Genomic DNA, 15833 nt, shown 5'->3' with positions numbered 1-15833 from the left:
GTCCTGAGCTATACGTGTAGGGAATTTGATAACTGATTCTGTAATATGTTGTTAATAACACTTCTAGTTCACTTTTCGTATTAGAATTACTTAGAAAGTTTACATTGAAATCACCACAGATTAATAACATCTACTTTTTGTCTGACAGACAGCATAATACATAATAGGGAGTCAAACTTTTTAATGAACAGCTACCAGTCTCCTAATGGGGACCTGTACACTGTTGGTAATATCAATACTACATTATCTATCTGAAGCTTACATGCACAAACCTCAAAGTACTGATCAACACAAAATTTGCTTACTTCTATAGTTTGGCATTTATGCCCATGTTTTATGAAAATGGCAACTCCTCCTTTATCCATCCTAGATCTAAAAGTGTAAGATGCTAAATTATACCCACTTATACTGACACTATCCATGCCCACAGTTATATGTTGTTCAGACACACAGAGTATATCAATCTCACTCTTATTTTTGAGATCATCTACTTTATTTTTTATTCCCCTGATATTCTGATGAAGTATGCTGATACTGCCCTCGGCTTTACCCCTATTAACTATACGTGAAGTTTCTTTTATTCTATTTATCTTGATTGTTATCTGTCTTGACTTTGGCTTTAACCTAAAAAACCAGTCTGCCTGTACCCACTAACCACCCTTTGTGCAACTATGAACCCCTTACAGTTTCTGCTAATAGAGAAGCTAACTTACTTCTCCCCATCCTATTCAGGTGCAGGCCATGTGTAGTGTATCCCCACCTACCAATAGCATTTACTGGAACAACACTGAGATTTTGCCGGTGTCTGGAGCATCCTGTTCAGTAAGTTTTCTGTCACCTGGCTAAGGCTAGCACATAGTTTCACAAAACTTGTGACCTGGTACCCTGCAAATAATTTCTCCTGAAGCTGCTGGCCCACACCCCTCCCATGACTACTGCCTATAAGCAGAATTCTTCTTTTCCTATTCTGGTTTGATCCCAACCTGTCTTTTTTTCTTTAAGCTCAAGTTCTGCTTCAACCTACTTTCAACTACATCTGGATGAGGTCCTTCCTCCACTGCAGATAGCAAGCCAAACTGATTTACTAATGGAATTTCTGGAGTTTTTTTAACTGTTTGCCTTTTTCGCCCTTTGCTTGCTATCTTTTCCCAATTACCAGTCTCTTTTTCCTCCCTTAACCTGTATAATTCACAATTTGTTTTCTAATACAGCCTTAAGGACACAAATTTTTGCCTCCTTTTCTGTGATTTTTCTGTCCTTTTTACATAACCTACACTGCCACAGAAGAGCCTTATTTTCTACCCTCATTTCCTCACTGCCACATTCACCCCAACAAAACCATAACTTACAGTTTACACAGAACACCCCCTCTTTCAAAATTCTATGGAAACCACCACATTTGTCACACATGGTTTGATAGACAAAGTTATATTCATGGCTTACCAGCTGATGATTATAATATCACAGGATCTGATTTTTCCATAACTTTGCAATTCTACCCATTCACATATTAAAACTACATGAAATGCTCTCACTGACCCTATTATCCTACAGCAGCACCTATAGAGTTCTCTTTTATCCCCTGTATACCCCACATACCAATGATAGCAACAAATTTACCCACTCACTTTAAACTTCTTCAATTCCCAATCAAGATTTTGTTTGCAATAACATTAAATGAGGCTCAGTGTGAGAGAAAGGGATGAAGAAGAGATGGACAAAGAGAGAGCTGGTGGAAATGGACATAGAGAGGGGGAAAGGACAAGATGGAGGACGAGATTAGTGTTTAATGTCCTGTCGACAACAATGTTATTAGAAATGAAGCATGAGCTTGGATTAGGTACGGATTAAGAAGGAAATCATCCATGCCCTGTCAAAGGTGCCATCCTTGCAACTGCCTTAGGTGATTTAGGGAAATCGTGGAAAACCTAACTCTGGATGGCCAGACACGAGTTTGAACTGTCGTCCTCCCAAATATGAGACCAGTTTGCTAACTGCTTCACTTCCTCACTCAGTAAGGACAAGACGGGCAGAGGAAGAGATGGGGAGGAAGAGGTGGACAGAAAGGGGGCAGAGGGAGATGGACAGAGAGAGAAGGAGAAGATCAGGATGTATACCCAGTTCCTTATATTTTAGGATGTATTCTTCTGAAAATATTTGTATGGGATGTAGCCTTGTATGCAGTGAAATGTGGACAGTAAGCAATACAGACAAGAAGAGAAAAGAAGCTTTTGAAATGTTGTGCTACAGAAAAATGCTGAAGATTAGATTAGTAGATCAGACAGCTAATGTAGATATAATGTATCAAGTGGATAGAAAAGAAATTTATTGTATAACTTGACTTGAGTAGTTGACAGAACACCCTGAGGCATCAAGGAATAGCCAGTTTGGTTACGGAGCGGAGTGTTGCAGGTATAAAGTCTTAAATACAGCTCTCTGTACTAGTTTATCCTGTGGAGCTGCCACTACCTGCATCCACCTAAACCTGCTTGGTTTAGGTGGATGCAGGTTGTAGCAGCTCCACAGGATAAACTCGTACAGAGAGCTGCATGAAATACCTTCCAACTGAAGACCACATTGCTAACCGCAAGAGTACTCTCAAGTGTGACATTTTTGTCTATTTGCTGACTGAAACAGATATGCATACACATATATCAAATATCATAGAGTTAGGAAAGTACCACATAGATTACTTATCATACAGAAATGTGGTATGGGTGTTCTCATTTTATTATTTTTTGTTTATTGTTTCCATCCTGGAATTTACGTTATCGTAACAGGTTACTCATTGCAATCTTCTAAAATGTCACAGGCACTTTACAAAAACAAACAAAATCAAAAAGTTGTTCTGCTATGCTTTGATAGAAGCCACTAGTGAGGAATTTAAGCCATGTGAAGGATTAAAAGATTGAGATGCGCATTACTTGTAGTCGAGTTAGATACACATGATATTTACTTTCAGTTGGGATACAGAAAAACTAAATCTAGAATGTAAGGTAGCAGAAGGATAAAATACTTCACAAATACTGCTTTTTCTGTTAACTCTAACCCCTCAATTTTTAAGGATGAGTTTTTGTGTCCTTTTATATGTTTGTTTAACTTAAGAAAAAATATGCAACAAGGTGAACAGTTAACACCTTAAATCCCTGTTAACTGAATGATGTCATTTGTATAAGCCGAAAAGGAGTACTACAATAATACTGCTTGTATAGACTCCATCGTTATGAGAATGAAGGCAACAAATAACTATATGTATCTTTTTTTGTGAAACAATAACTTCACTTATTGCAAATGAAACACAGATTACATCTGCAAGTTGTTGTACAGGAAACTTGAAACTATAATAACTACCTTCATAGTTACTTTCTTAACTCTTCTAAGACTAATATTATCTTTACATTTGTTTAATTCAGCTTATATCCCGCATTAATGTTCGCCCTATGTTCCTAAGACAATCAATTCTTCTAGTATGTTTCCAAACAGTTCTTTTAGTATCTTTCTGCATAACAAATGTTTAGTTTCAAATCTATGAAGAAATATTGTAGCATATATTTGGAATTTCTGGACTTAAATAAATAATTGAAATGTTTGCACCATTCTCTGTGTGTTTTTTTGTGGACAATATCTGTTTACTGTGATTTGGCATCTGGTATGGAGGTAGTAAAATAAATTAAATAAATTCTTACCTGAACACCAGCAACCTTCTTATTGTAAAAAAATTCATTTGGCCTTTCTTTCAATCTGAATTTCATATAGTGGTGCTCAGCTTCATCCAAAAACTGTGATTCATTTGTTGCCTTGTACAGCCATGCTGCAGCCCATGTCAGTTCATCACCATAGTCGGTGGACCTGAACAACAATTATATTTCAAATTATTCTTTGTGTGCAATGTGTTTATTTAAAATTTATGTCACTCATTAAATGATGCAGAATTTGTGAATTTGCATATAGCAGTAATAAAAGAAGTTCCTACACTTAACAGTCTGCAAGCAATATTCTGCATAAATGAGTAATGTAGGGAACATAATACCAAAATATTTAAGCACATAGTAGGTGAATGAGATAGTAGGTGAGTGAGAATAACAAAGAGAGAAAATTTACAGATATATAAAATTCATACACGATATTGTTTTATGGAATTCACTCATTTACTTAACACTAATCCATCTCCTGCTTTAAAAGAATCAAACAAATGTGTATAAAACAGGTTCAAACATCTGATTAGTTTATAAATGAGATGAGTTAAATATTCGACGTTAAACAGGAAAATCCTTTATGATTGAAAATATTGTAGTTTTTCATGCATTTCAATGTTTGTAATGTGATAACTCCTGGACTGTGTGTCTTACAGTAATATCATTTTGTAGGTACATTCAGCACCATTTGTGGATAATGTCTGTAAAATGGGTTGTGAACAGAATTAGTGGTAAAGAAGTAATAAAATAAAAACTTATGCCTGCAGCTGAAGTTTTACTGCGTGAACAGTGAAAATGTAGTAAATAATTCTTTTTCCTTTCATTAATTTGTGGTGGGTAGAGAAAGTTCAGAAAAGGTTTGAAATTATTTATTAGAAGTCTTTAATTTTCAAATACTGGATGAATATAATCTGGGTAATCCACATGCTGAGTTACACTGTCTCAAGACAAATGCACAGTTTAAAGATTTAATGCAATAAGTAAAGTAAGATTATATCTATTAGTGAGCAGCATTTTAAATTTTTTTATTTGGTCAATAATTGTGTGAAATAAGGAAAATAAAATTTTTGTTATGATTGGAAACCACCGGAAAGGCAACCTGCAACTGGTACCGGGTCACAGTTTAGCTCTTTAGTAACAAGGATTAATTTGTGTACAGATTTCTCTGTATGGATGTCATCACATTTTATGAATGCATACACACAACAAAAGTATCACATCACCCTGACATGTCATGACTGTTCCTGTAGTGATCGGTAGGTCATCTCTGATGTTGTTTGTAAACATACACTTTGTTACCATGGGCAGTTGCTATGGGTAGAATGCCCTGCTCGAACAGACTGCAGCTTTTCAGTTGAAAGTAAAGCACCAGTAAGGACGCATTAAGAGACATCTGTGAAACAGTACAGTGAACATCCATCATCTCACAAAGGACAGTTGTGACCAATCATCAGGTCCACATCACAGAATGTGCAGAAGGTTTGTTAACCATGGAAGTTGCTCAAAGTGTGCACCAAAATGAAACTGATGTGGTGCAGTCATGGAATTGGTTCCAATTAACAGGTAGTGTTGAGGACTTACACCATACAGGCTGTCCACCTTCGACAAGTGCACAGGATGATCGATATCTAAGTCTTTTGAATCAAAAGGAGCTGTAGGGTGAGTGCTTTGGAACTGAATTAGTCATTCAAAAGGCTACAGCTGTAATGTATTGCATCAAACTGTTAGGAGATGATTGCACGAAGTAGATCTCCATCCCTGATGACCACGGCAAGCACCATGTTGTACACCACAACACTGTGTACTCCATTAGAGGGGCAAAAAATCATGCAGAACAGACACTTCATGATTGGCTTTAGGTCTTGATTATGAACAAAAAAACTTGAATTTGTTTGAACCCTGATAATCACAGACAATGTATTTGGAGACAGCCCAGTGACACCGAATGCCTCCAGCAATGTGTCCCACACTTGCAACAAGGTGAATGTGGAGTGCTGTTCTGGGCGTGGTATTACATGAGGGCCACCAAAGTCCTCTCTTGAATGTTAAGGGCAATCTCACTGCTCTATGAATATTTTGTTGACAATTTCACCTTGCTAGATGATAACCTGCTTGACTACATTCGGCGCGGAAAAAATTATGCAAGTATAGCTTACAGCAGAAGCACCTCAGTAAATTTGTGTTGGTGAAAGGTGAATGCCAATCTTCATAAATCGTTTTATAATGTGTAATTGTGCATCTATGTTCAGTAAACTGGGTGCATGGGTTTTATTTTGATTCATATGGAACATGCAAGGTAGAAAAATATTCAAGCTGTGAAATATTTGTTTTTAATTATTTGTTAACAGTTATGTATTGGAGCCACTCATTGATGAAGTAAACCCATCGGACAAAAGAAAATTGTGGCTTACAAAGCTGCTACAAATCTCTTGCAATACACACTACAGGTGTCCTTACTGTGGTTGAGAAATAAGTGATCACCTAAATGTAAAGTACCGTAAATGCAGGTGACTGATACACACCTGATGCTATTTCATTTATGTAGCCAACATGTAGTTTACCTAAGCACAGATCTCCATTCTGAATGAAAGTGTTAGTTTAACTTTTACCAAGTGGAGTTGTTGTGTAGCTATTGGCTATCTCCCTACGGATACTGCAGCAATTCTGTACCGATACTAAAATTAGAACTACTCTTCAATTCAGTAGTTGCATAAAATTTAGTAATATACTGATTGTAGGGATTAAATTATGTACAGAAAGTGTGTATACTTAAAAAGAATGAAACAAATATGGCTCTTTGAGATACAGACCATTAAAGAATTGCAGTTCTTTACAACCAAATGCCAGTCTGGGAACTGAGCAGAGGGAATCTCAATTGGGAACTGTGGGAGGATCATTCACTTGATAACCGAGGGAAACACCATGAAAACTGTGATCAGATATGGTGCACTGGGACTATTTTAATTCATTTTTGGGAGAATGTTGTAAGTTTTCCTAACAAAATATTAAAATTTAGTGTAAAATGGTTTTGAGTGTGTGTGTGTGTGTGTGTGTGTGTGTGTGTGTGTGCGCGAGCGCGCGCGCGCGCACGTTTGCGCACGCCTGTGTGTACATAACATTCAATGAGTGACATTTCAGTGAACCTGGAATAAAATATGTTTGATGTTGATTTAGGCATAACAGCTATGGCTAATTGTAAAGGCATGAGTGGAAAACTACTATTTATGTAGCACAAATGAAATTTATATGGGTGCAATGGTATAGGCCTGCTTCATCTCTCAGCAACAATCTCCATCTATTTGAGAGTGCCCACACAGCTGTGTGAACTAATAAACACAAAGATATGGCATCAAGAGCAATTCTAAATATGTACGAGGGGGAGCCCAAAAGGAACCGGACTCCAAGGGCGCTGCCACTCATTGACGTAGTGCAGGGTTCTCACGCTGGTTGGTGTTAGTAGAGACCTTCATGAAACAACTGTGCAGACGGCGTCAGTGTAGAGCTGAATGTGCAAGTGTGGTATCGTGTTTCTCTGCCTGTTGGCGGGTTATCTCTGTGAAGTCGTTATGGTAACTTTAAAAGAACAAAGAGTGTGTGTGACATTTTGTTTCCTGTTTAAAAAAAAAAAAAACTGCAACGGAGACACACCAAATGCTTCAGGAAATTTTCCAGGAGAACGCTATGAGCCGCACACAGGTTTTCGAGTGATTTGGGCGCTTTAATAATGGTGAGATATGTGTTGAACACCAAGCTCGTTCTGGACGCCCTGCAACATCGCGAAATGAGGAGAACATTAAAAAGGTCCGCCAAAAGATCAACGAGGATCGTCACCAAATGATCGACCAAATTTCAGCAGGGAGAGGAACCAGTTGGAGCTCGTGCCAGCAGATTTTGAGTGAGGATTTGCACATGAGACGTGTTGAAGCTAAATTTTTTCCATGCCTTCTCACACAGAAGCAAAATACCACCTGCACGAATGTGTGTCAGGACTTGAAAACAGAGATTGCATGTGATCCAAACTTCTTGCACAATATCGTTACATGGGATGAGAGTTGGTGTTATGGTTATGACCCAGAAACCAAGCAAGTGTCAAGCCAGCGGAGGGCTGCCAACTCTCCCAGACCAAAAACAGCAAGGCAAGTGAGGTCAAATGCGAAGACGATGATCATTGTCTTTTTTTATGTTCGTGGAATTGTGCATCGGGAATTCGTACCCCCTGGCCAGACTGTTAACCAGCACTTTTACTTGGATGTTTTAAGGCGTCTGTGGGAGGATGTGAGGAGGAAATGCCCGGAACTTTGGCGATCAGATGACTGGTTTCTGCATCACAACAACGCTCCAGCACACATGGCCTTATGAGTGACCCACTATTTGGCATCTCAGAGGTGGTCTGTCGTTCCCCACGCCGGACCTAGCCCCGTGCGCCTTTTTGCTATTTCCACGAATGAAAAAAATGCTAAAAAGGGAGCGTTATGACGATGTGAAGGCGGTAAAAACAGCATCGCAAAGGGCACTGGACAATATCAAACTTGAAGAGTTCCAAACATGCTTCCAACAGTGGGAAAAGAGACTTGACAAGTGCATCACCTGAAATGGAGAGTATTTTGAAGGTGACTGGAGTAATTTTGTAAAAAGGTTCATCAATAAAATATTTATGACAACAATCCTGTTTCTTTTGGTTCCCCCCTCGTATATGTCATGGCGAAGTGAAAGAAATTGCAAATACATATGACAATTTCAAAATTGCATCTTCCCTACAAAACTGATTACATTCCTCCAACAGTAAATGAGCTATCTGAACTACATCTGGGATAAATCACAAGATGTTCTAGAGGACACCGAGCTTTTCATGTAGGTAAGAAAGTTGTCAAGACACATGCCAATATTCCTAAAGCTGATAAACAAACAATGCAACAGATTTGGTGGGGTTGAACAGTGTAAATCACTGCTGCTGTAACCGCACTGGTTGTAGTAATCAGCTGGCACTTCACAGACCATCACAGATGGCCTCAGTACATTGGCGGAACCACATGATCAGAAACCAGAGTTACTAGAATACAGGACACTCCCACAGAATTGCAACAGATGAACTGAGTGTCATCTATGGCACCTGCCTGTCAACAGACCTGATTCTGTCGAGTAGATATTCTGGCCACCAAGCTGGTAAAAGATATTGCGTCAGCAAAAGCCGTGGAGTGGGCAACAACTGCATGTGCGGGGAAAACATTGTCAGTCTACCACTGTCTGCCGGTGCAATCACCGGCGTCCATCGTTCTGTGGAACCACAAGCTGTACGTTCTGACATCAGCTTCAATGGGCTGAGGGTGTAACTTGAAGCCTTCCTTTAACTGACCTGCTCAGCAACTACCATTGCCAGACACTGCTTGTTAGGGCCCAGATTTCGCTCCCTGGACGACACTGCTCTCTCTGCAAGCTGCCAAAGGACAAGCCAGCAAAATGAAGTGGCTGCTAGACCTTAAGTGTGAGAACACAAAGAAATCTGGTAGCCTGTGTGCTGACTCGCTGCACTGTCCAGCCTAGTTGTATTCACCTGCAGAAGCAGATACAGAGAATGCTGGTTAACCACCCAGTTCGTGTAGCAGTAGTAACACCATCAGCGTGTCACATGCATGCTGACTGCTCTGTTTTCTTTCTCAATGTTACAGAAAATATGCAGTGAAAAAATTTGACTCTCTCATTACTTATAGCCTCATATTACAGATTATATTGAAGTTCCTATCATTTCATTAATGATCACAGCTACTGAGATACTTCTAAACTAAGTAACTCACCATACAAAATTTGAGTAGTCTGCAATCAAAAATTGGAGTTACACTTGATTCACATGAGGTCACACATTGCTGCATATGAAACGTAGATAGTGCACTGAATTTTTCTTTAGACTGTCCATTCTAGAAAAAAATAATTTTATGTGGCACACTCACTTCCATCTACATGTGCTACAAAACAGTAAATGTGAATTATTCATAAGATTTATTATATTTCATAAGCAAGTCTGCATGGACAACACTGACTCACATCAGCTGCACAGAATGTTTACCTGCATTCCAAATCCTGCTGCACTGTTGACAACCTGTGCCTGTGATGCTGACAGTGCACTGCCGTCAAGGACTGTGGGTTTGACACCCACCCCCACCTGATCTCTGATGTATGCTGAGCTGGAGAAATAAATGAACTGCTTCCAATCTGAGTGTGACTGGATTTTATTCTTCGCCCACTTGAGAAACCACATGTCTGGGTAGAGGGAGTCATACCAGCCAATCTGACAAGTCTACTTCTGACCTCCCCTCACCCCAGCAGTATCGATGTACCGAGCACTATCAATGCCACTACAAATCCGTGAGTCCAAAGGATGATCTGGGATTAAGGAGAGCTGGAATCTACAGAATACTGTGCCAGTAAGCCTACATTGGTTAGACAATGTGCACAGTGCATGAAATGTGCATTGGACATGATGGCCACAGACACCTTTTGCAGCCCACTAAGTCAGCCATAGCCAAGCATTATATCTCCACAGGACATTCGCAGTATTATTCTGCCATGGAAATCTTGGCCTCAACGAGATCCTTCTGGAACTCTATTATTAAGGAATCAATGGAAATATGAGGGGGGACCCAAAACCAACCGGAATTTCTTTCTAGAAAGCTTATACTTTATTATTTTCAAATACAGCCTTAATCTCCTTCGAAGTACTCTCCATTAGCATTAATACATTTGTCCAAATGTTCATTCCAGCGTTTAAAGCACCTTTTAAATTCAACCTCTTTGATGCCTGCTAGCACTTTCATGACATTGAATTTTACGTCTTCCACATCCACAAAACGCTTCCCTCTCAAGTCTCTTTTCATCCTGAGGAATACAAAGAAGTCCGAGGGTGCTAAATCCGGCGAATAGGGTGCGTGGCTCAAGATACTCGTATTCGTTAAGGCCAAAAACTGGTGAATGCTGAGAGCCGTGTGTGCGGGAGCATTGTTGTGATGCAGGAACCACACGCGAGAATCCCAGAAAGCCGGACGTTTTCGCGACAAACTTCTGCGAAGCCATTTCATAACCTTCAAATAGAATTGTTGGTTTACTGTCTGGTTTTCAGGAACAAATTCAGAGTGTATGATCCCTTTGATGCAAAAAAAAAAAAAAAACAGATCAACATCGTTTTCACATTGGATTTCACTTGTCGAGCTTTTTTTAGTCAAGGTGAGCCAGGTGACTTCCATTGTGATGACTGTTGTTAACTTTCTGGATCGTACCCATAGAACCATGACTCATCACCTGTAACGATTTTGTTGAAAAAATGTAGATCATTTTTGAACGCCATTTCGAGACAGGCTTGAACACGACGATCCCTTTGATCTCAAGGAAAGAAGCTTTGGCACGAATTTTGCCGCCACTCTGCACATCCCCAAATCGATGGTCAAGATAAGTTGAATTGAGCTCCAGGACTGCGTCGATCTTCACTGATGAGATCACGGATTTTGGCGATGTTATCTTCGCTTCTAGCAGCGGAAGGTCGACCGGAACGGGGCTGATCTTCAACCACCATTTCTCCCTTTTTAGACCGAGGAAACCATTTGTACACTTGCGTTTTACTAAGAGCATGGTCTTTGTAGGCTGTCTGAATCTTCGCAACAGTTTCTGCTGCATTCTTGCCGAGCAAGAAACAAAACGTTGCTCGTAAGAACTAGCCATTTCCTGGTGTCATGTCTGCACTGTATGTACACTCAAAGAACTGCCAAAGAAACTACTAGAAGTACACGATGCACAGCATTACGATTCTGGTTACTTTTGGGTCTCCCCTTGTACATTTGGTGGAAGATCTTATTGAGCCGGATGCGGTGGTCTCGCGGTTCTAGGTGCGCAGTCCCGAGCCGTGCGACTGCCACGGTCGCAGGTTCGAATCCTGCCTCGGGCATGGATGTGTGTGATGTCCTTAGGTTTAAGTAGTTACAAGTTCTAGGGGACTGATGACCACAGCAGTTGAGTCCCATAGTGCTCAGAGCCATTTGAACCATTTTTGATCTTATTGATTGTGATGGTGGCTTTCAACTGGATAAGGCAAAGGACCTTATGATTTCTTTACTATCTTCAAAGAGAAAACATTTTATGCCTAATGACACATCTAGCTGAAGTTAATTTTGTAAATTTGACATCTGAATTTTAACTCCACGAGCCTGCTTTCTGACAGATAGTACTAATATAGTATAAATATAGTGCATATCCCTACAGACAGAGAAGTGTTCGAGGAGTGCGCAAAAATTGAAGGAGATCGCTCATGTAGTGGCTGACTTCGCACGTGATCTCCGCACCACGTGATGAAGGGTGTGAACTAGCAATATCCCCTGCAAAACACTCACCTGAAGGTGGTTGAATGACTGGTGTTTGATATTGTCAACGTCATACAGCTGCAATCCTGAAACTCCATGGCACATTCTCTATGCAGGGAAAATTTCAAGAATCACAGCCTCCTCTATGTTTCTACTTCCACATGTTGTGACTCAGATTTGGATACGATCGTTAATTTTGATTTTTGGAAGCAAACATCTACATTTACAATCCGCAAGCGAAGTTCCATCTTTAAGCATTTACATGAAATTGATGTCATCATGAGTAATCTACAATTTACATATTAAGAAATATAACTATTGTAAGGTATCACACAAAGCTAAAGTACACATTTTAAAAGAACATACATAATAAAGGAATACATTTGATACATAAAAATATCCCACATCACTAAAGTGTGCATTTTAAATAATGTGCATAATAAAAGAATAACATACATAATAAAGGAATACATTTAATACATAAAGATATCCCACATAACTAAAGTGTGCGTTTTAAAGAATGTGCATAATAGGGAGGAGGAGGAGATTAGTGTTTAACGTCCCATCGACAATGAGGTCATTAGAGACGGAGCACAACCTCGGGTAAGGGAAGGATCGGGAAGGAAATCAGCCGTGCCCTTACAAAGGAACCATCCCGGCATTTGCCTGAAGCGATTTAGGGAAATCACAGAAAACCTAAATCAGGATGGCCGGAGACGGGATTGAACCGTCGTCCTCCCGAAAGCGATGTGCATAATAAAAGAATACATTTCATACATAAAGATTTCTCCACATGTTTAACAGTTAAATGTGGAACTACAGAGACAAAAAAAGCTTAGGAAGAGGTACAAAGAGAGTTGCAAGTTGTTTCGTACGTCATGTCTATTTTTGAAGAGTTTTCAAATTCTTTAACACTGTAAAAAGCTTTCCGCCATTTTTTAGTCTTATTTTTAAATACGCCCCTGGAAATGGAAAAAAGAACACATTGACACCGGTGTGTCAGACCACCATACTTGCTCCGGACACTGCGAGAGGGCTGTACAAGCAATGATCACACGCACGGCACAGCGGACACACCAGGAACCGCGGTGTTGGCCGTCGAATGGCGCTAGCTGCGCAGCATTTGTACACCGCCGCCGTCAGTATCAGCCAGTTTGCCGTGGCATACGGAGCTCCATCGCAGTCTTTAACACTGGTAGCATGCCGCGACAGCGTGGACGTGAACCGTATGTGCAGTTGACGGACTTTGAGCGAGGGCGTATAGTGGGCATGCGGGAGGCCGGGTGGACGTACCGCCGAATTGCTCAACACGTGGGGCGTGAGGTCTCCACAGTACATCGATGTTGTCGCCAGTGGTCGGCGGAAGGTGCACGTGCCCGTCGACCTGGGACCGGACCGCAGAGACGCACGGATGCACGCCAAGACCGTAGGATCCTACGCAGTGCCGTAGGGGACCGCACCGCCACTTCCCAGCAAATTAGGGACACTGTTGCTCCTGGGGTATCGGCGAGGACCATTCGCAACCGTCTCCATGAAGCTGGGCTACGGTCCCGCACACCGTTAGGCCGTCTTCCGCTCACGCCCCAACATCGTGCAGCCCGCCTCCAGTGGCGTCGCGACAGGCGTGAATGGAGGGACGAATAGAGACGTGTTGTCTTCAGCGATGAGAGTCGCTTCTGCCTTGGTGCCAATGATGGTCGTATACATGTTTGGCGCCGTGCAGGTGAGCGCCACAATCAGGACTGCATACGACCGAGGCACACAGGGCCAACACCCGGCATCATGGTGTGGGGAGCGATCTCCTACACTGGCCGTACACCTCTGGTGATCGTCGAGGGGACACTGAATAGTGCACGGTACATCCAAACCGTCAATCGAACCCATCGTTCTACCATTCCTAGACCGGCAAGGGAACTTGCTGTTCCAACAGGACAATGCACGTCCGCATGTATCCCGTGCCACCCAACGTGCTCTAGAAGGTGTAAGTCAACTACCCTGGCCAGCAAGATCTCCGGATCTGTCCCCCATTGAGCATGTTTGGGACTGGATGAAGCGTCGTCTCACGCGGTCTGCACGTCCAGCACGAACGCTGCTCCAGCTGATGCGCCAGGTGGAAATGGCATGGCAAGCCGTTCCACAGGACTACATCCAGCATCTCTACGATCGTCTCCATGGGAGAATAGCAGCGTGCATTGCTGCGAAAGGTGGATATACACTGTACTAGTGCCGACATTGTGCATGCTCTGTTGCCTGTGTCAATGTGCCTGTGGTTGTGTCAGTGTGATCATGTGATGTATCTGACCCCAGGAATGTGTCAATAAAGTTTCCCCTTCCTGGGACAATGAATTCACGGTGTTCTTATTTCAATTTCCAAGAGTTTATATTAAGAGAGACACAATGTGCGTGCACAGGTCATGTGTTGAAAAGCCTTATTCCCATGTATTCATAACTGCCTTGTGTTTTCTTGAGTCGAGTTGTTGGTATGTCTATCTTAAATGTTTGACGAGTGTTATGATTATGAACGGACTGCCTAAGGTTGTAACTGTTAAAGTTTTCTCTTATGTACAAAAGGCAGCTGTATATAAAAAGAGAAGGGAGTGTTATTATCTGTAATTCTTTGAAGTATGACCTACATGATATGTTATTTTTGGTAATCCCAGAGATGCTCCTGACGGCTTTCTACTGCCAAATAAAAATTTCTCTGGACCATGGAGAATTACCGCATAGAAGAATACCATAGCTAATATGGCAATGAAAGAATGCGTAATAGGAATTAATCAGGAGGCTTTCACGAACACAGGTGCGTAATTTTTCAGTAGATAGATAACTCGCGAAAGCTTTCGAGATATGTTGTCTATGTGACTCTGCCAGGTTAATTTCGTATCTAAGTATATGCCAAGAAATTTGGTAGAAGTGTACTCAACATCACTTCTGGTGCCACTACCATTTGCACTGTATTATCCTGTTCCATTCGCAAATGTCACTTACTCGTAGTAGGGTTCGGCACCGCGGATGCTCTCGTGGTAGAGACCGCGGTGTTGGTTGGCGAAGTGGTACAGCTCTCGCGCATGACGTAGGCACAGGTCCGCATATTCTGGCTTGTCCCCTCGGAACACTAGCGAAGCTGCTGCCAAGGCTGCTGCTGTCTCCCCTGCCAGATCGGAACCTGTCAACACAATGTCCACTCGAGTCAAACACTGAGTGCCGTGGTGAGCAGTGTTAGTGCTACACACAATGTCCGGGTATCTAAAGCCGATTTACAGTGAAGCGAACAAAAGCAAAAGCGCAACAGCGAACGAGCATCCTCCCTGGTGGAAACGCCTGGTGCGCGGCGTTCAGTCGCGTGCGGAACACATTCACAAGTGCTTGATTGTTAACCGAGGGGTGCCGGTTTTGGAGCAGGCAAATTGGAACAGCGACATTTCTGTGACTAGACACGTATACCGAATGAGGGGCGGCGGTTCCGCTTCCTCGTTTTCGCGGTACCCGGAAGAGGAGGAGATTAGTGTTCAACGTCCCGTTGACAGCGAGGTCAGTAGAGAGACAGAGCACAAGCTTGGACTAGGTATGGATGGAGAAGGAAATCAGCTGAGCCATTTCAAAGGAACCATCCCGGCATTTGCCTTAAGTTATTTATGGAAATCACGGGAAACGTACACTACTGGCCATTAAAATTGCTACACCACGAAGATGACGTGCTGCAGACGCGAAATTTAACCGACAGAAGATGCTGTGATATGCAAACGATTAGCTTTTCAGAGCATTCACACAAGGTTGGCGCCGGTGGCGACACCTA

General features: G+C 41.7%; 1 protein-coding gene across 1 annotated transcript in view; it reads right to left on the bottom strand.

The window, feature by feature from the left end:
* The window catches only part of LOC126285246 (endoglucanase E-4-like), a 128443-nt gene that overhangs the window by 34161 nt on the left and 78449 nt on the right, over positions 1-15833 (bottom strand). The window contains exons 5-6 of the mRNA XM_049984542.1: positions 15026-15203; positions 3687-3849 (exon numbers count right to left, since the gene is read on the bottom strand). Of these exons, the coding sequence (XP_049840499.1) occupies positions 3687-3849; positions 15026-15203 (341 nt within the window). The remainder of the gene's footprint in view (positions 1-3686; positions 3850-15025; positions 15204-15833) is intronic.

This window comes from Schistocerca gregaria, chromosome 8 (assembly GCF_023897955.1).
Source record: "Schistocerca gregaria isolate iqSchGreg1 chromosome 8, iqSchGreg1.2, whole genome shotgun sequence".
Classification (NCBI taxonomy): Eukaryota; Metazoa; Arthropoda; class Insecta; order Orthoptera; family Acrididae; genus Schistocerca; species Schistocerca gregaria.
The sequence above is the reverse complement of the archived record's forward strand: the minus strand, read 5'-3'. Positions and strand labels throughout refer to the sequence as shown.